The 20,524-nt window shown below is 54.6% G+C and overlaps 2 protein-coding genes across 2 annotated transcripts; both read left to right on the top strand.

Moving 5' to 3' along the window:
* Window positions 1-4,600: 4,600 nt before the first annotated feature.
* CHC_T00005393001 (hypothetical protein) lies at window positions 4,601-6,235 on the top strand. The gene is made up of 2 exons (XM_005717260.1): window positions 4,601-5,687; window positions 5,844-6,235. Exons 1-2 carry the CDS (start codon window positions 4,601-4,603, stop codon window positions 6,233-6,235), a joined length of 1,479 nt encoding a protein of 492 aa, XP_005717317.1.
* Window positions 6,236-17,749: 11,514 nt separating this feature from the next.
* CHC_T00010301001 (partial DNA helicase) lies at window positions 17,750-18,814 on the top strand. Its single transcript, XM_005717259.1, has one exon. It carries the CDS (start codon window positions 17,750-17,752, stop codon window positions 18,812-18,814), a length of 1,065 nt encoding a protein of 354 aa, XP_005717316.1.
* The last annotated feature ends 1,710 nt before the right edge of the window (window positions 18,815-20,524 follow it).

Raw genomic sequence — 20,524 nt, 5'->3', positions numbered from 1 at the left:
GCCACGGGGATACGCGTTGAGGGCGGTACTGTGCGGACTGGGGGGGCGCGCGCAGACACGTGTAGAGGGCGGTACTGTGCGGACTGGGGCGCTCGCGCGCGGACACATGTAGAGAGCGGTACTGTGCGGACTGGGGCGGGCGCGCGCGGACACGTGTAGAGAGCGGTACTGTGCGGACTGAGGGGGGGCGGCCTGGCCGCAGGCCAGGCGGCCACGGGGACACGTGGCTGCCAAAGGCACCAATGCGGCACTACAGTAGTATACAAATTTAAATTGGACAGTACAGTAGAGTAGAAATAATAATATAGCCCCGATCCGTCTCGCGTTCCCTAGCGATCCTGGGGCACACCGTCTACGCGAAGCCAGTAAGTTACTCACTGTCCTCTTTGCTCCGGCCGGCTTGCCGCCCGCGGAATTAGAGCGCACGCGAACGCTTACTGACATTTGCCGGTGTGTGCTTTTTTACGCAGTGTCTACGGAACAAGAGAGAGAAGAACTACGCTGCGAGCGCCGCACCGCGACCTCCATCCGCCTCGATTTCGGGGATTCCCCGCCAGCGACCACACGTGTCACAGTCTTACAACCAGCTCCTCCGCGCGCGCCCGCCCCACGTGTACACGTCCCCAGAATTGCGCCCGTGCCCGCCCCACGTGTACCCCGCGCGCCGCTCTCACATGTGCCACGTCTCCCACCCGCCCCTGCGCCAGCCCGCGCACCACGTGTACTCGCACCACGTGTACCGCGCGCCCCGCTCCCACGTCTGCCACGTTTCCCGCCGCGCACTATTCCTACGTTCCGTGCGCTACGGGTGCCACGTGCGATCGAGCGGCCGCGTGATCGTGCCTTGCCACCTGTCACTGCTGTTGAAATAGTGAGCGCGCCCAAGGGGACACCAAGAAGCCAGCTTCTGTGGCCTAGTGGTTAACGAATTTTTGCGGCAAAATTTTCAGACCTCGATTTTAACATCAGGTTATGGGCCCAGATTTACGCTACCATTCGTGAGTTCGATTCCCACCGGGTGCACTTGGGCGGCGCAATGTTTGTTGTTTGTTTGTGTCACACTTGGGAACGTACCTGCCTGTGTGTTGTGCAGTGACCCGCGCCGTGTGTTTGGCGTCCCCTGGTCGAGGGGGAGTGTTGAAATAGTGAGCGCGCCCAAGGGGACACCAAGAAGCCAGCGCCTGTGGCCTAGTGGTTAACGAATTTTTGCGGCAGATTTTTCAGACCTCGATTTTACCATCAGGTTATGGGCCCAGATTTTCGCTACTATTCGTGAGTTCGATTCTCACCGGGTGCACTTGGGCGGCGCAATGTTTGTTGTTTGTGTCACACTTGGGAACGTACCTGCCTGTGTGTTGTGCAGTGACCCGCGCCGTGTGTTTGGCGTCCCTTGGTCGAGGGGGAGTGTTGAAATAGTGAGCGCGCCCAAGGGGACACCAAGAAGCCAGCACCTGTGGCTTAGTGGTTAACGAATTTTTGCGGCAGATTTTTCAGACCTCGATTTTACCATCAGGTTATGGGCCCAGATTTACGCTACCATTCGTGAGTTCGATTCTCACCGGGTGCACTTGGGCGGCGCAATGTTTGTTTGTTTGTGTCACACTTGGGAACGTACCTGCCTGTGTGTTGTGCAGTGACCCGCGCCGTGTGTTTGGCGTCCCCTGGTCGAGGGGGAGTGTTGAAATAGTGAGCGCGCCCGAGGGGACACCAAGAAGCCAGCGCCTGTGGCTTAGTGGTTAACGAATTTTTGCGGCAAATTTTTCAGACCTCGATTTTACCATCAACTGCTGTGTTGCGGAGTGAACCCTTGTACACGTGTGACATCTGCGACTTCCATTGCACCCGCGCGGTACTGTGGGACGGGCATGGGCATACCGAGGGGCACGTGGCTCAAGTGAATCAAGCGGGCCGCACATTACAGTGCGAGGTGTGTGCGTGCATGGTTGCAAGTGCACACGACTTTGGGAGACACCTGGCTGGCAAGAAGCACAAGCGTAAGCTCTGATCCATCACGGGATAGTGACAGGACAATAAAGACCCTATTGTTACTTTTTTGCGAAGTGCTCTTGCGGACGACCTAGCTGGCTGACGTTGCGTTCAGACCTTTGAGGACTGCTTGCTACGACTCATAGCGATCTACAACGGTCCCCTCGCACTTGCGTCAACCCTAGCTGCACTTACAGGGGTAACACTAGCGCGACGAGCAGAACAGGGAGAGCAGAACAGGTATGGCGGGACCAGCTGATGAAGACGTGGCAGAAGCAAGAAGGCAGCAAAGAAACGCGCGTGCAAGGGCAAGAAGAGCGCAAGAGTCTGAATCTGACGCCCAAGCACGTCGTGAGGCAGTTCGAGCCCGTGCGAGAATCTGGAGGGGGCAACAAACCGAATCTCATAGGGAAGCGCGTCGTCAAACCGACCGGGAACGTACTGCAGCACGAAGAGCAGCAGAGACTTCTCAGCAGCGCGAACAGCGTCTCCGTCGAAACAGAGAGAGAGACAGGGCGCGTAGAGTCCGTCGAGCACCGACAGAGGGTACCAGAGAGTCTCCAGAGCGCCAAGCAGCAGCGGAAGGTACCAGTGCCTCGAATCAAGCATCTATGCAACGCCCGCTACAGGTTGAGAGCACTCCTGATCGCATAACTCCATTGGAGGCCTCTCGTGTCTCAATGCAACAGACAAGAGCTGACGCAACGACCCTCTTTCGAGATGCACGGCGCGAAGCAGATCGCATTGCAACACGAGGCGCTAGAGCGGAAGAAAATACCCCCCTCCGAGATGCACGGCGCGAAGCGGATCGCATTGCGACACGAGGCGCTTGAGCACAGAAATGTACTCCTATTCATGAGGCGCGGCCAGACCTTGACCGCCTCTCCACCCAACGATCAAGGGATGCACAAGACACACCGACTCGGAATGCGCGGCAAAGATCCGACGGCCAGGCTCGAAGTGCCTCTCGACCGCTCTTCCCCCCACTACCCGAGTCTGTAGTGCAATGCGCCTGTCAGGCATGCCTGGACCGCAGGACCTTGGTCTCTGCAGAGACCAAGGTGCGATGGTCCAACACAAACAACAACAACAACAGCTGCCAACGGCACAGCGCTACGGAGTGTTCGAAGCTCCCTGTCCTCTTTAAGCGGGTTTGCGGCCCGCAGTAGCTCGGATCCCTGATAGGGGAGCAAAGAGAAGAGCCCAGCCCGGGATCGGAAAATGGTGGTAGAGACTTGTAAAGGCAACTGCTCGACGAGTTCGGAGGGGTGTCTAGGTAAACCTGGTCCGATGGGTCGTAAATCCAATGCTCGAAGAGCGCCTTGTACACCTTATACCCTTGATAAGGTCTTCGACGGGGACATCGCAACGTAGCCCGTCGGGAAAAAAGAAAACGTAGCAGCGCTACACCGTCCTACTGCCCGATGGCAAAGTACCAACACCGGATCGGTCGCAACCAGATTCCGATGGAACCGACGCTGAGAAAAGCACCACTGGTGCACCAACACAGAAGCCCGATGGCTAATGACGTCAAGTTGCGGATCGCAATCCTACAAGGTGGGACCAACTCAAGATTAAGGGAAATTAGGATAGGGAAGTAAAGCAAAAATTGATAAGGAAAAAGGGGACCCCCGAGCGCAAAGGATACCGTAGGCTAGAGTAGAAGGGAATGTCTTGTAAAAGACGGACTTCGACCAAGGCGATATCAAACTCTGGCAACTCGGGTTACCTTTACTGACTTGGTGGTCAGAGGGCTAAGGTATATATCGCCCCGCCGGAGCCACTACAGTAGCTCGCGGCGTTAGATCCTAGATCTAATCTAATGTCAGCAAAATTAATGCCAACTAATTAACTACATAAAATAAAACAATTAAAAATTAAAACTGTGCAATTATTCACACGTGTGTCTCCCAACCCGGACTATTTTTCATAACCAATTAATTTCCTTTCGTTTCACCCCCCTGTAAACCCCCATATTGCACTACAGAGTCCTCGCCTTCGTACCGCGATCTCGGCATGATCCGTGTTGAGTGTTCGCACTTCAAAGCTCTGCATTTCGTCCAAGAACGCATCGTGAGCAGCCCTGCCGCAAGGCCCATCTTTTCCACATGCTGTGGGAAGGGGAAGCTGTCATTACCCCTTCTCCCCGACCCGCCAGCTCTTCTGCGCTCTCTTCTCACCGATGATACTCCAAGGGCCCGCCGCTTCCGTAACAACATTCGAGCATACAATGCAGCGCTGTCTATGGCGTCCGTGGTTGCCAAATGAGTGAAAAGAGGGCCCGGTCCTTCCAATTTTAAGCCCACAATGACGATGCAGGGCGGCATGTACCATTACATGGGTCCCATGATGCCATCCGAGGGGCGGCCGCCTTCCTTTGCTTCTGTTTACATTCACGACACTGACTACGCCACCCAGACGTGACCAGTTCTGCAAAGTGGAGGCAGAAAGGCTTTCTTATCTCCGCCACAACCAGACACAATTTCGAGCCGCCGACTACACCTCACTGCGCGACAGCCTAAGAGACTCCGGTCGTGCTGAAGATGAAGCCGACGCCGTGCGTGCGGGACGACTGTTCATTCTCCCTTCCACGTACATTGGAGGTGACCGCCATATGAGGCAGCAGATGCACGACATCATTGCTATATCGAACCAAATTGGCCACCCGGACATCTTCCTCACCATGACATGCAATCCAAGCTGGCCAGAGATCACAAGAGCCCTACTGCCGAACCAAACGCCTCAGGACAGACCGGATCTGTGCGCACGTCTGTTTCGTCTCAAAATGAAAGATCTCATGTCCTTGGTCATCAACGAGGAAGTATTCGGAACCGTTGTTGCCCATGTACGAGTCATCGAGTTTCAGAAACGCGGTCTTCCCCACGCTCACGTTGTATTTTTCCTAGATGAAGTCTCCAAGAATGATCTGCGTACTCCCGAAAACGGTGACCGCATTATCTCTGCCGAGATCCCGTCTGCCCAAGATCCAGAACTTCAAGAGGTGGTACTCAAGCATATGATTCACAATCCATGTGGAGATCACAATCCAACAGCCGTGTGCATGGGCGAGCGGTACTGCAGGAAAGGGTTTCCAAAATCGTTCAAACACGAAACCAGCCAGTCCGACAGTGAGTACTACATCACGTACCGAAGAAGGGCACCCTCTGTAGGTGGCGTCTCCATCGAGCGTCCCTCCCGTATTGGCCGACGACAGCAATCCGTCGTGCTCGACAACTCCTGGGTCGTGCCCCACAGTCCTCTGCTTCTAAGATCGTTCGCTTGCCACTTGAATGTGGAACTCTGCGTGTCACGCGTTGGCGGAATCAAGTACCTCTTCAAGTATGTGTGCAAGGGACAAGACCGAGTGACCATGGAAATTACTGCCGAGAACGAGCGCTACGACGAAATCTCCAACTTCCAAGATGCCAGATACGTATCCGCATCGGAGGCCGCATGGGGGTTATTCTCCTTTGACATTGTAGACCGCAATCATCCAGTAGTCAGGCTTGCAGTGCATCTGCCCAACTACCACACGGTGTACTTTAAGGAAGGGCGAGAGGAGGAGGCGGCGCTTCGACCAGCAACAGGCACGAAGCTGACCGAGTGGTTTAAAGCCAACGAGAAGTACCCAAGCGCGAGGCATATTCGGTACCAAAAGTTTTCAAGGTACTTTACGTGGAAGACACGCACCAAGTCATGGAGTCCAAGAGCAACCCTTCGAAGACGGAACGCCAGCAGCGAAGAGGAAGCCTACGATTTCAGTGGTACAGGTGCCAACGTAGTCGGTCGAATCTATACTGTCAGTCCGAGGGAGGGTGAGCGCTACTTTCTTCGCCTCCTCCTCACATAAGTTCCAGAGGCAACATCCTTCGATAACTTGCGAAATATCGACGGCGAGCAGTGCCCCAGCTTCCGACAAGCTTGCTTACGACTCGGATTGCTGGCCGACGATGCCGAGTGGAAGAACACAATCCGAGATTCATTCCGGTCAAGCTTCGTTCTTCTTTCTCATCTGTTTGCTACGATTCTGGCAGACTGGCAGCCTTCGGATTCTCTCTCGCTGTGGAACGACCACCTGGACATGTTTTCACCGATATTCGCAATCGTGCACGCGGACAACCCATTCGAGGACAGCAGCTTCGCGATGATCACCACGCCACATCTTACGTGCTTCGAGAGGTACAGGAGGCCCTGCAGACCGTGCGTTCCGAGTGGACGCTCGCAACTTCGGACTTCCACTGCCCGATGACATCCTGCCCGCTTTGGAACAGCAAAACGAGATCGAGACCCCCGAAGCACGAGCGCAGCAGTGGGAAGAGCGACTACAGACGTCGTTGCCGCTGTTGAACACAAATCAACGCCATTCCGTTGACGAAATAGTGGGCTCCATGCTTCCAGGCATATCCGTCTCTGCATTGCTTCAAGGATCCTCAAGCGCCGTTGCGGGACCTTCTGTGCCGACGCGAAGTGGTCGTCTCTTCCTCGATGCTCCTGCCGCAACAGGCAAAGCATTCGTGCTCAGCGCCATTCAGGACTTCCTTCCTACGCGCCGTGTAGTATAACACCCCAGCGCTCAACAGACCACGAAGGCGGGAGCGGGCTCAAGGCGTATACTGTACCTCGAAGTGCGATGTCACCGGGCGTACGTGCCAATAAGCGAATGGGAACGTGTCCCTGGTAGCGTGGTAGAGTCTTGAATGGGTTCGACACCCCAACGAGCAACGGCTGGCAGATCGACGGGACGACGCGTGACTCGGCGCCCTTGCGGTCAGGGCGACGACGCGGAGTCCGGATCCTGGCACGGAGCCGCGCTGTCGTAGCGTCTCACTCTCGAGTGGGTGGTCGGAACGTAGAACTGAAAACGAAAGGGAAAAAGGCCAAAAGACCTACGAAAAAGAAAGGAAAGCGTAGACGACTAAGGGTCGGACTTGACCAGACTCGCCCTCCGTGCGCTGTCGATGGTCCTCTCTTCATTCCCCTAGCGGCCTCCTTTATTAACTACGTAATACTGTACTTCTTACACCGTAAAGCGTAACGGCGCCAATACAGAGGAGACTTCGTAACGACTATTTGCGCCGTTGCGCTACAGTACTGTACTCGAGGTACTGTAAGGATCGGTCGCCTTACACGCAACATTAGACGGATCCGAAAAATGACAGTCGTTGTCATAACGTTTGCCACGTGGTTGACGTTTCCACGCGGACAGTATTTTTGTGTAGATAGGACACCGGTCCTTATGCTACACGGCCCTCATCCCAGCTTGAGCGTCCCGGCTCAACACGTATGGCGAAGCGGCCGTATTGCTACTTATAAAGGCGGAGGCGACATCATCGTTATGTTTTTCGTAGGCAGCACCATCGCCGTCGTCGTCGTTATATGAAACGAGGCACGATGCCATCCCCACCGGGTGACGCTGTTACTCGTGTTCTCGAGGACGAGTTCCAGGAAATTACGAGTCCAACCAATGCCGCTGACGAGCCGCGGGTCGCCCCTCCGCCGGGGGTTCAGGTTTCCGAACCAACCCCGCAAAATTCACCAAACGTTGGTGACATTCTAAAACCAGTCGTAACAAGAGCCGTTGAGGCGCCCGTGCGACTCCCGAGTCAAGTCGTCGATCGGTCCACGATATCAGCACTAGAAGCGTCCGGTCGCGTTTACACGACGAGTCCCGGTGGACTGATTACGTTGCGTCGTTACGAATGGTACACTCCCTCACCGCCGCACGCAACCACAGGGAGTTGCGCTGTACCTGGGTACCCGTACGAGGGCGTCGAGCCCAGCGCGTCCCTGGAGCGATTCCCGTCGTCGTCAAAATGGCTTGGTCGTGCCAATGGAGACGGTCCCTCTCTCCACAAGGCCACGTTGGCATACGAGTGGGAACTGCTCCCCCGAGTCGATGTTACGTTATCCGAGGTCCTCACCGTGTCGCATCCTCGTCCGGACCTTCGCCGCTTTCAACTCATGGCGTTTCGTAGTGTGCCGGAAGCCGTGGCCGCAGCTTGGGGGTCTTACTTTGGTCGCGGGCACGCGTACCAGGTCCCTGATGAAATACCTTGCGATCGCACGTTTGCGTTTTCCGTCGAAGAAGTCGAGTACGCCGACAAGACAGCACGTCTGCTCTTTGGTACCACGGATCCGGACTCGAACGTCTTTCCTCTCTCTGAAATGGCAACGTTGTATATGCAACCCTGCCCCGCCTGGTACCCCGACACGCGTCTGGAGTTGGTACGTGCAACCGCCAGCTTGATGCGCATGACGGGACGTTCGCTGTGTCCCACCGACTGGTCATCGTGCCGTCGGCCGGACAACGATGAAACTCGAGTTTCCCATGCGTCATCGCTCGCGATGGGGTTGACGCGGGAATCGTTCCCTCAACTTCCACCTTCCATTTCCGGTACATTTCCTCCAGCGGGGGTACACGTTCTTCTCCCGCTGGTACTTACGTTTTTCGGCTATGCCGCGGCCGATCCGCAGCACCCATCTGCGGTCAGGTTTAATCGCGTCGTAGCGCAATAATGGACGGCCCACATGCTGAGTGCGTTTATGCGAGAGTTCATTACCGATCGTCGTGCGTTCATTCTCTGTGCAGCGTGCGTCGAGGCAACGCAAATTAATGCGGCGACCTCGCCTCCCCTCACCCAATGTGCACAGGGGGGGACGGACGCTAGCCGTTGGACGTTCCCGGAAGCCCATTCGTGGGTAGTTCGTGCCGTGTCTGCGGACGTTTCCGCTCGTGAATCCCGAAAAGATTTTGCCACCGGTGGTCGTTCACAGTACGTATATTACAACTCTTTGACCGATTCGTTCACCCGAGAACCTCGGCGTGGCGGAGATTCACGTCCGTATCGTGTTGGCCTTGGCCTGAAGCGTGCGTACAGTTCCGTTGGCGGGGGTTCCGTTCCGCTTCCATTCGTTGGAGGGTCCACCGATTCGCTGCTCGTCGTTCCTCGTGTTGCCTCGAATTCTGTCCTTAAGTCGGACCTCTCCTCGGATGATATGGACCGTGTTCCGAAAGCCGTCGAGGCATTGGGGCAAAGGTCGTCCGAAACGTGGAGCGTTTTTTCAATCATTGACACGTTAGCGAGATGGTACCTCGTAAGGGATTCCGAATTACGTCAGCTGAGCGCAGACTTACGCGCCGCACAAGCGGAGGCCTCGTTGGCTACAAGTCGATTGGAGGACGTGTCTAGTGCGTTAACAGACGCGAGGACCGTAATTCGTGACGTTCGGGAAGAGCGCGATCGGTATCGCGCTCAACGCGACGAGGTGTGGTATGGCGGCGGCCGTGGGCAACGTGGATATTATCCGTCGACCGTCGGGTCGAGTGCAACGAATGCTGGGCAAGCGTATCCCTCCTGGCCCCAAGAGCAGCCCAGACGTCCCGAACCGTATCAAGTTAGTCATCGCGACCCGTACGAATACCTTCGTGGTACTGGCCAATCGCTCGAGGGCGGTGCTGGTCGTCCGCTCCCGCAGCGAGGAGAAGGCGTCCGTCGTGAGGACGGCCCTCCGCCGTTTGATGGGGCTGCGTAGGCCGTTTCGATATGAGCCGTTGCCAAGGTGAGGTAGTAAATACAGCGTAGTACTGTAAACGTGTCTTTTGTCGCCCTTCAGTCGTTGATATGTCCCGAGGTGCGCGCCTTCTGATCGCAAAGCGAAAACATGTAAGCTCAGTGACCTGTAAGCGTGGACCGGATGAACACACATAACACGTGTAAAACGTGCACACCTGTAAACGTGTGCACGTGTAAACGTGTACAGGAGACGCTATGTATGGTTTGTTACACGTGTAAACGTGTGAAAACTGTGACACGTGTAAATTGGTATAACATGTAAAAACATGTTCGACATGGAAATTGTGTTAAGGGACCCCCTTCTGAAGCGTGAAGTCCCGGTCACGCGCTGACGTGTTGGCGTCGAAGGATCTGAGGGCGGCTGCGGCCGGATCGGGATATTCTTAAGCGATACCGACTGACAAGCTCCTCCGGGATGTGCGTCCGTGGCGTCCACGAGGGTTCATCTTAACCCGTCCATTTCACGAGGAATTCAAGGTTCCCGTTCTCCGTTGTGCGGTGGTCAATAATACGGTCGACCGTGTATGTTGGACCCTCGTGTACTTTTTGCGAGAGGTGTGCCTCGGTGGCTTGCGGGATTTCGTCCGCTGTGGGGTTCGTTTGTGACCCAGACGGTGTGTCAGAAGGGGGTGGCGCAAAGGTGCAGCGGTCTGCAGAAACACATTCTATTACGCCGTTTCGATCGATAGTGACAGTGCGTTTGTCATTCTTGAGAACTCTGTAAGGCCCCTCGGCCGGATGTTGTAGCTTCCCAGGCTTCGTCACGCCGTCCGTGGAGTCGAGGAAAACGTGATCCCCTGCCCGCAGTGTAGATTTCGTCCTTCGAATACGTTTGTCGAAATCACGTTTGTATCGATCCTGCGTACGTTGCAGGCTTGAATATGCCTTCTGAATGGACGTGTCCAGTCTTTGCTTGAAATCTTCACGGGTCGTGAGGTCGGGTGCCTTCCGTACTCGCGCAGAGTGGTGTAGCGAAAACTCTGGGGGTGGCCTCGTCAGTACTAAGTCGAATGGCGTCGTACGGGTAGATCTGTGAACGTGGCAATTGTATGCGTAGGTAAGCAAGGTAGCGTATTTGTCCCAGTCGTTTTGGTGTTCATTAACGTAGTTTCGTAGCATGGCGACGATAGGCCGATTGTAACGTTCCGTCTGCCCATTCGTTTGGGGATGATATGCAGACGTAAAGAGGTTCGTTACCCCAAGCATATCACAAACGAATTGGAACAAACGTGATGAGAATTGCGGACCGTTGTCCGAAAGCAACGTCTTAGGGACACCATATTTGAACACCCAAGACTCCCAGAATGCCACGGTGACAACGTACGCGGAGACACTGCGCAATGCGACTACTTGTGTCAACTTTGTAAAGCGATCGGTGATCACAAGTAGATACTTACGCCCCCGTTTGGACTTGGGTAACGGTCCCAAAATGTCGATCGCGACAGATTCCAATGGCGCCGTAGCCGGGAAGAGCTTTAGGCGGTTGAGTCTCTTCCTCAACCGAACTCGGTTCTTTGCGCAAGAGCGGCAATTGCGGACCGTCGCTGCGACGTCTACTGCCATATGCGACCAGTAGTACGAGCGTCGCAAAACGTAGTACATCCTGTTTTGGCCCGAGTGGCCAGCAATAACAGGCTCGTGTGTCAATGAAAGTAGACGGGCACGTAATGATTTAGGTACAACGATCTGTACAATTTCCCGGTCGTAAGAGTTCCGACGTTTCAAGAGACCATCGTGGTCTTCGAAGAAATTGGAGTCGTACTTCCGGTGCTGTCGCGCTAGCACCGTGTAGCAGAAATCGTCTCGCTTCTGCTCTTCGGCGAGCTCTTCGAGCGTGAGAGGTGCGGGTAGACGATCAGCCGCTGGCGCTTCACCATGCTGTTCCTCGTCCTCCACGTCGTATGGACCTTGAATATCGATGTCGACATCGTCCAATTCGTTTTTCTCAGCGTTGTCCTCTGGCCAGTCGACCTGTCCTGTGCTTAGCGTGTTGTTTGTTGCCGTTGCGGACGCACCTGCCCTGGTCGTAACCATGACCTGTTCCGTTTCGTGATCACAGTACTCCGTGCACATGTGGTCACGTAATTCGTCTGAGACGTCTGTTACCGTCGTATTGTTGCTCGATGTCGTGGGTTGGACATAGAACGTGTGTATGTCGTCGTCTACAGGGCGTTGCGGTCCACGACGGCGAGATATCAATCGAGACAGCGCATCCGGCACTTGGTGGACGCGTCCTGGTCGGTAGTCGATGGTGAAATCGAACTCGGCCAACCGTAGCCTCCACCGTGTCAGACGTCCAGACGATTCTGTCAGGGTCATGAGCCAACGCAAGGCACCATGATCCGTTCTTACCTTGAAACGCGTGCCTTCGACATATGGGCGTAACGACGTGATTGCCCAGACGACGGCGTAGCATTCGCGTTCCGTAGCTGAATAATTCCGTTCGCTGTCGTTCAGCGCATAAGACCAGTAACCGACAGGTCGCCAGTCTCCGGGCTCGTCTTGTTCTTGCAGGAGCGTACAGCCGAGCTGATAGGCGGAGGCGTCCGTGTCGATCACGTAAGGCTTGCCAAGACGTGGCAGCGACAGGACGGGTGGCGATATCATCCTGGCTTTCAGAGCTCCGAAAGCTACGAGCTGTTCTTCTGTGGGGCGATCCCAGTCTACGTTTGCGGTTTTTCGCGTCATATCCGTAAGCGGACACGCTATCTTGGAGAAGTCCTTCACAAAACGACGATACACGTTGCAAGCCCCAAGGAATGACCGGACCTGCGTTAGGGTCTGGGGAAACTTCGCATCCCTAAACGAATCTGCCGCTTCGTCGGCCACTTGAAGTTTTCCGGGTGATATTACGTGACCTAGGTAACGAACCTTTTCTTGGAAGAACGCACACTTCTCCACTTTTAACGATATTCCTGCCGAATGTAGCATGGTGAGCACGCAGTTCAAATGTTGGGCGTGTTCCTCGAACGTACGGGAGAACACGATCACATCGTCGAGGTACACGAGGCACATCTGCCACCGAACCCCGGAGAGTATAATATCGAGCGCCCTTTGGAAAGTTGCCGGAGCGTTCTTGAGTCCAAATGGCATACGGAGATACCGGAACGTTCCGAGGTACGTCGTGAACGTGGTCTTATCGAGGTCCTCTTTCGCGACCGGGATCTGCCAATAGCCAGAATTACAGTCTAACGTAGAAAAGACCCTCGCGTTCCCGAGCGAGTCTATGCAGTCATCCATACGAGGTAGGGGGTAGGCGTCGGCCAACGTTTTGGTATTCAGCCGTCGATAGTCGACACAAAAACGCAACGTGCCATCCTTCTTAGGTACAGGTACCACTGGTGACGCCCATTCCGATGTGGCGGGCTCGATGACTCCTGCGTTGAGCATCTTCGTGACCTCGGCGGCCACTTACGTACGCATGGCCGGGCCTTGTCGATAAGGCATAGAACGAATGGGTTTCGTACCCGCCACCAAGTCGATACGGTGTTCTGTAGCGTTGATGGTACCCAGGGATCCGTTCCACATAGCCGAATGCTTACGAAGAATCTTCATAATTTCGCACCTCAGTGACCCATCCTTAACGCGGGACAGGTCGACTCTTGATTCCCACTCTTCACGATGAGGGGGTTCGTCAACTCGAGTACTTCGTTTCGACGGATCGTCCGCTCCTGTGTCCTTGGCACTGCCCTGCGTTGGCGAGGTATCCGACAGCGGAGAAATGTTGAGCACACGGCCGATCTCTTCGGCTACCCCACGCTCGGGTGTAAGGATTGCCAACGGGCTACGTTTCGCGTACCCCAGGACCGTGTTCTTAGGGAGCCTTCTTGGCTTGTGCCAGAAATTGGCAACGATGACATTGAACGTACGATTTGGCATTACGTCCACGACGCCATTTGTGAGACGTACTCCCTGGCGACTTTGCAGGGAAGGCTTCGGCTCCATGAAGACGAGTCCGGATCCCTTAGTCGTCACTTCAACGGCGAACTGCGATATTGCGGGGATCGTAACCCAACGAGCCAAACGGATCGGTTCCGCTTCCGTCCCATGACCGTTGTCACTGCGATTTCGTCGAGACGGATTTTCGGTGAGGCCCCCTCTTCTCCAGGGAATCCTTCCACGCCCTCTGCGCCTACAACTGCGACAGCACTTCCACGACGGAGTTCCAGACGTTGGTTGACCACGTCGATCGAGGCAACGTGTACGTCTATAAATGGGGTCCCGAGCAGAACGTCGACTGCGAGGGCCTCCGCTACCACGAAAGGTAGTCCGTAGGTGACGTTCCCTAGGCGTACGGCCAAGCGTACGACGGAAGTCAATTTGAGAGGATTCGAATCTGCTCCAGCCAGGCGTGGCAACGGCGCTCCGGGAATCTCGTAAGAGCGCCAGTCCGGGGGGAGGCAATCATGACGGACAAGATTGTAACCGGAGCACGTGTCAATTGCAATTCGATATGGCTTAAATGCATTCGTCGCCGTAGCGATAGATCCATAGACCTTGTAAAGTTTCGAAGACAGAAGGCAAACGAATCCATCAACCACACGTGGCTCCCCTGTTCTGAGGGATGCGTTCTGTCGAGACCGCTTCCATCGCCCGCGGCGTCCGCGCCCTTTCTTCTTTTCGGGATGTCGTTCGTCGACATGGGCCTTCACGTTACCCGTGGCCCCTCGCGTGTGGCTATCTTGTGGCTTCCCGCACCTTTGAGGTCCGGTCTGATCGTCAGATCGCGTTCTGGAGCTGATCCCTGGAACGGTCCTTTCCTCCGTCGTGGGCAGCGGTTTCTGGGAAGCATTCGTGGGTAAATCGCGGAACCGCGCAATCGTATTTTACCCTAATCTTTTCCCGAGGAACTACTGTCTCCGGACGATCTAGCGTCTTCTTGACCGGCAAACGTTTGCCGTGCATCGCGATAGGACCCGCTGGTTTCCCCGTCGTCTATTTCTTCTTCGTTTACGCCACTCGGCGTGAGCATAACGGGGGCTGCCTTCGGTTGGCTTGGATCGTTCGTGGGTAGGGCCACCCGTTCGTCACGTTTGGAGGTGGCGAAAATCTGACGTAACTAGATCTCGTAGACACATCATTGCTCCTTCCACGTCGCCCTTCGATGGTCGACGCCTTTCGCGGTAATCCTCACGGCGGGATACCTGGAGGGCGCTCCCCTTTGTTCTTGGCCCGCACGTGGCGGAGGTCGCCGTTGCGAATCGTTAAACCGTACTTGGCCTCGGCCGCCTTGATTGACGAAACCTCGAGAGCGGTCCGTCGCTACTTGTGTGATGAGGTTGCGCATATGCGGACGCGTCTCCAGCTGATATAGGTAGTTTTGGTACGCGGAGTACAGCTGTTGTTCCTGCGTGAGGAACGGGCATTTGTACAACGTATGCCCAACGATCCGGCACAGCCAGCAACGGTACTGCTGTGAGTTGGGCGGCGCAATGGAGAGTGCTAGGCCCACTTGCTCGTTCGTGAGCTTCGGTACTTTCGCTGGTACAAAGCGTTCGATGCGTCTCGTAATGTCTAGCTCGGAGACGGCTTCCGTGATCGAAGGAGTTGACGTCGTCGCGCCTGTAGTTGAGGACTCGAGGTCTTGGAGCCCGGGTACGACCATCACAGGTTCGAAGCGGGAACCGGCAGGGGCGTCTAACAGACCTGCATTTCCTGCGATGAGGCCTCGGCCTTCACGTTGTTCTTCGACATACAGCGAGGATCCAGAAGATGTTTTGGAGCTAGCTGTAGCCTTGGGTGAACGAGGTGTTCGCTGAGCATGGACACCGATGTCCGGCAACGCCTTCCCCGATCTCGCACGATGCGTGTTACCCTCCGCTAGTGCTATCCGGCGGATCAACGATAAGTCCGTGCGCTTGTTTACGGCCAAGCGTTGGACTGCCGAAGCTACGACGTCTCGGGTCTCGGGGGCCAGGCCCCTTACGTAGTAGTTCACGAGGGCGGCGTCTGAAAATACAGCGGTGCAGGCGTACGCTTCGGCCTCGAGCCGATCTGCGTACGCATTTTCGTTCTCATACGGGAGTTGGCGGATGGTCGTGACCTTCTCATAAGCTCGACTGAGAACGTCATCAGTCAAGTACCGCTGGATAAACGTTTGGACGAGTGTGGGCCACGTAATCGAGGCACTCGTCCGGAGAGTACCAGAACGTATGGCACTCATCGTGAATGAAGTGTACAGCCGCTCTGCCTCACGCTCGAGGAAATGCTCAACGACGCGAACGGCGACCCCTTCGTTGAGACGCTGGGCATTGAACGTTATGCTCAGGTCCTTGAAAAATGGGAGGAGGCCAATCGGCGATGATCCGTCGAATGGCTTCATGGTAGGTCGAATGCGACGACATCGTCTCACGTATTTCGCTATGTGACCGGCGTCACTTTCCGTAACAAAGTTTGACGTGTCCTCCAAACGATAGAGGCGATAGTCGACGACGTGTCGGAATTCTTGAATTAAGGTAGTAGAGGGCTCGAGGCCAGGCTCGAGCGGACCGAGCTGACCGAAGGGGGACACCGCAAGGCCTGGGCCTCTGCGTCCGGAGCGGATCTGAGACGGTAATGCCTTTTCGTAAGGCCTTCCCACGTGGGCTGGCATTCGATCCCTCAACCGGGCGGTTTCTTCAACGAGAGAGGTTTCTTCCGGAGACCCTCCTTGTTCGGAGCGTTCCGTACGAAGAGGAAATGGTTCGAAAGGATGCAACACGATTGGCGAAGGCCGAGAATCGTCGCGAAATCTCGCAGGCGATTGGGGAGACGTGTCCCTATGCTCTCGTAGGCGGTTCGCACGTGTGCGTGGCTGTTGTACTTGAGTGGTCAAATGTGCGAACGCGTGCATTTGTTCGGCAGTCGGGCCGCGCAGACGATCCGCGGAGGAATCGTCCGGAATGTGACTTTCGCAGAGAACGAGTCGAGATTCAATCGTATCGACGTGAGCACGGAGGCTCACCAGTTTCTGCGTGAAGGATTCATATCGGCCCAACATCATGTCTCGTAGATTTCCACGGCATCGTTCGTATACATCGTCGTACACGTCTTCTCAGAGTGCGTCTCGAATGTCGTCGAGGTTTCGAAGCATCTGCTCATACGTAGGCGGTGGCGACGCCGAGGTAACCGGCTGTATGTCGGGACGGTTTCCAGTGACATTAGTCGGAACGTCACTCCTTGGGGGCGGAGCAGGTGGATCCGCGGCTTCGGAGCCGTCGACGGATCGGTGAGGCGAACTCATGAGCAACGTAGACGATCGGATACTATTGATGCCGTACGTGGCAAATACGTAAGTGATCGTACACTTCTAGGTCCGGAGACCAGTGTAGTATAACACCCCAGCGCTCAACAGACCACGAAGGCGGGAGCGGGCTCAAGGCGTATACTGTACCTCGAAGTGCGATGTCACCGGGCGTACGTGCCAATAAGCGAATGGGAACGTGTCCCTGGTAGCGTGGTAGAGTCTTGAATGGGTTCGACACCCCAACGAGCAACGGCTGGCAGATCGACGGGACGACGCGTGACTCGGCGCCCTTGCGGTCAGGGCGACGACGCGGAGTCCGGATCCTGGCACGGAGCCGCGCTGTCGTAGCGTCTCACTCTCGAGTGGGTGGTCGGAACGTAGAACTGAAAACGAAAGGGAAAAAGGCCAAAAGACCTACGAAAAAGAAAGGAAAGCGTAGACGACTAAGGGTCGGACTTGACCAGACTCGCCCTCCGTGCGCTGTCGATGGTCCTCTCTTCATTCCCCTAGCGGCCTCCTTTATTAACTACGTAATACTGTACTTCTTACACCGTAAAGCGTAACGGCGCCAATACAGAGGAGACTTCGTAACGACTATTTGCGCCGTTGCGCTACAGTACTGTACTCGAGGTACTGTAAGGATCGGTCGCCTTACACGCAACATTAGACGGATCCGAAAAATGACAGTCGTTGTCATAACGTTTGCCACGTGGTTGACGTTTCCACGCGGACAGTATTTTTGTGTAGATAGGACACGCGTCCTTATGCTACACGCCGTAAGCGAGTCATCGCTGTCACTAAGTCTGCTGTTGCTGCTGTGTTGCTCGACGGTGGACGCACGGCTCATTCCGTGTTCAAGATTCCCATTCCTGTATCTGCCGAAAGCACGTGCAGCTTCTCCGCAAACTCCGACACTGGCCGTACACTGCAACAAATCGATATTATCATATGGGACGAGATCGTCATGTGCCATCGACATTGCATTGAGACTGTCGATCGCTCCCTTCGCGACTTGATACAAACCGACCGGCCCTTCGGAGGAAAGTTCCTCGTGCTCGTTGGAGACTTTAGACAAATCCTTCCAGTCGTTCCGGGCGGGTCCAGAGGTCCAATCGTGAGCGCGTGCGTCAAGGCTTCCCCGCTGTATCGAGAGTGCCGATTCCTCGCCTTACCGAGAACATGCGCCTTGCTGCCCTCCGAGCAGACCCTGCAGCAGATGTGTGCTCTCAACTTTCCAGAGTACCTCCTCAGCGTCGGGGAAGGCAGACTTCAAGGCGAACAGCGCCCGGAATGGATCTCACTACCACAGTCCGTTGCGTTCGAGCACACCATCCGCAATTTATACGTCAAGGTCTTCCAAGGGATTCGAGACAATCACGCCGACCCTGCCTGGCTCACCAAGCACGTTATACTCACCACAAAGAACAGGCCGCTCGAGGAAGTCAACGAGGTCATCGGCAACATGATTCCGGGGCCGTATCGAACGTATTTAAGCGCAGAAAAGGTCGAGAACGAAAACACAAACGCGCTGATCTATCCCACAGAAATGCTCAACACCTTGACAGCCGGGTCTGCTCTACCAGACCACAAGCTCATGCTCAAGAAAGATTTCATCGTCATGCTTCTGCGCAATATCGATCCCACTTCCGGTTACGTCAAAGGAGCGCGATATGTCATCGAGAACGTGACCAACAACCTTCTCTGTCTACGCGTTACCGCCGGGTCTCACGAAGGCAACCGACTCTGTCTTCCTCGAATGCCCTGCGGACCGGGTGACGACAAATTTCCCATCCCTGGCTTTACCCGAACCCAGTTCCCCATTCGGACGTGTTTCGCCCTTACAACGAACAAAGCGCAAGGCCAATCCTTCGGTGGCCGCATTGGTCTCGACCTACGAGATCACTACTTCTCGCACGGTCAGCTCTACGTCGCCTTATCGAGGACTACTCACCCAAGCAACGTCACTACTCTCACTCGAGAGTCCGATGAAACAACGCGAAACGTAGTGTACTCCGAGTTCCTTCAGTAGTCATCAAAAAAGTAAACGCCATTATCTCTACATCTAACTATTGCCACCCTTCCCCGCCATTGGTCCTCTACGAGGACTTGGCTCGGCGCGCGAAGTGCGTACGGAGCCCACTTGTCTATCCTAAAATCTATTCGAATAGATTAGAAACGTGCGGTAGAGTATCATTTTTTTCTGCGGCTGAATATTTGTTATTAGATTAGAGAATAGACTCGCGGTAGAGATGCTCTGAGCGTGCCACCGGAGCCAGCACCTGTGCCGAATCATTTTGCCCCACCCGTCCCTCAGTCCTCGATTTCCAGCCATATTTCATTGAGCGTCTGTATCCCGAATCAGCTCTATGTTTATCCCGTCCACAACCGTGTAGTGTACACCGACGCGAAAAGCGCTCTTTTATATATATTTAAATTTGAACGTTTGAAAACCTCCCTTGGACACTATTTTCTTATTCTGCTTGTCCTCGGCACTACGTATTTAAACTGGGGGTTTTGGTTTCAAAGTTATTTTCCATGCGGTTTTAAGATGGTTTGAAAATCTACTTTTCTAGTGCCTATCGGACTTTTGTCCTCATATGAGGGCATTATTCGACCTATTTTATTGTTGACGTTCGCTTTCTCAACATGGAGAGAAAAAGATACCCGTGACACAGCACTTGACTTCTGACTTGGGGCCAGAAAGAACTTTGTGAGAATTGCTTGTTTTTCCTGTTAATTTTAGATATGTCTGGAAAAGAAGCTTTTTTAAACCACCTTAAAACCGCATGTAAAACAACTTTGAAACCAAAAGAGCCAGTTTGAAGAGGCATTTTGGTACTCAATCTGCATAATGTTCTTAAGTTTTCTGCGTATTGGCACGTTAAGAGCACCCCTACTGGTTTAGTTATATTTCGAGGTTAAATATGAGAAATTTAGCGTTTGGAGATAGCGATTCGAGGCGCAACACTACCGATTAGAGGGCAAATTCAAACGTGTTGTGCAGTGATTGGCTCTTTCGGCAGCCGTGGACATCCAGTGCGAGGGATGGTAGTGGTGGTGCTGTACGGATATACTGTGGGGGACGTCTCCGGTTCCCATCTCCTCAAGCCCCACATGACACCATCATGCCCTGGAGGAAGGGCAGGGAGGAGAGGAGGAGGAAAGGGAGAAGGGAAGGCGTCAGGAAAAATGCAGGAGGATGGCAGTGGCGGGTAAATTCAGCTTGGGATGGGGGTGTTGGGGGTGTTCCCTGTACACAGAAAACAGTGTGTTCCCTGTGCACAGAGAACATTGCTCGCGCCAAGTCAATAGAATTGGCGTGGATTTTTGGTAATGTTTCCAAGTGGCGCAATTCTACTCGCATCTCTATTTGCGCAAATGAGTAAATCTGTCTCCATCCGGTCGGCTGCTTGGAGATAGATTTACTCAAGATGGTAAATTTTTTAGAGATACTCACTCCACTAGTGTCTATTGGACGGACGTTGTTGATCACGAGGATTTTTCCTGTCTGTCAGAGCATTAGAAAGACCCTCCTAAATACCGTGCATTCTAGGTGCCTTCAAGGGACTTGGACATTGTTTTTTTACTCTTACTGTTACTGTTTCGCGGTAGCTATGGCTTTCAGTTCTCCCTCTTTGCGCCAGAAACGGCGCGGCAAAAAAGCCTCATACTGTATGAGGCGAAATCCTCAAATGAGGCGCATTGTCCAATAGACACTAGGGGTGCTCTAAGGATAGGA

This window comes from Chondrus crispus, genomic scaffold (assembly GCF_000350225.1).
Source record: "Chondrus crispus Stackhouse genomic scaffold, scaffold_29, whole genome shotgun sequence".
In the NCBI taxonomy this organism is placed as follows: Eukaryota; Rhodophyta; class Florideophyceae; order Gigartinales; family Gigartinaceae; genus Chondrus; species Chondrus crispus.
The sequence above is the reverse complement of the archived record's forward strand: the minus strand, read 5'-3'. Positions and strand labels throughout refer to the sequence as shown.

Bases quoted from the DNA above. Each gene is read 5' to 3' on its own strand.
- CHC_T00005393001 (XM_005717260.1), top strand. From the start codon at position 4,601: ATGAGGCAGCAGATGCACGACATCATTGCTATATCGAACCAAATTGGC. The intron at 5,688-5,843 runs GTCCAAGAGCAA...CATAAGTTCCAG, and splicing joins GACACGCACCAAGTCATGGA to AGGCAACATCCTTCGATAAC.
- CHC_T00010301001 (XM_005717259.1), top strand. From the start codon at position 17,750: ATGTGCCATCGACATTGCATTGAGACTGTCGATCGCTCCCTTCGCGAC.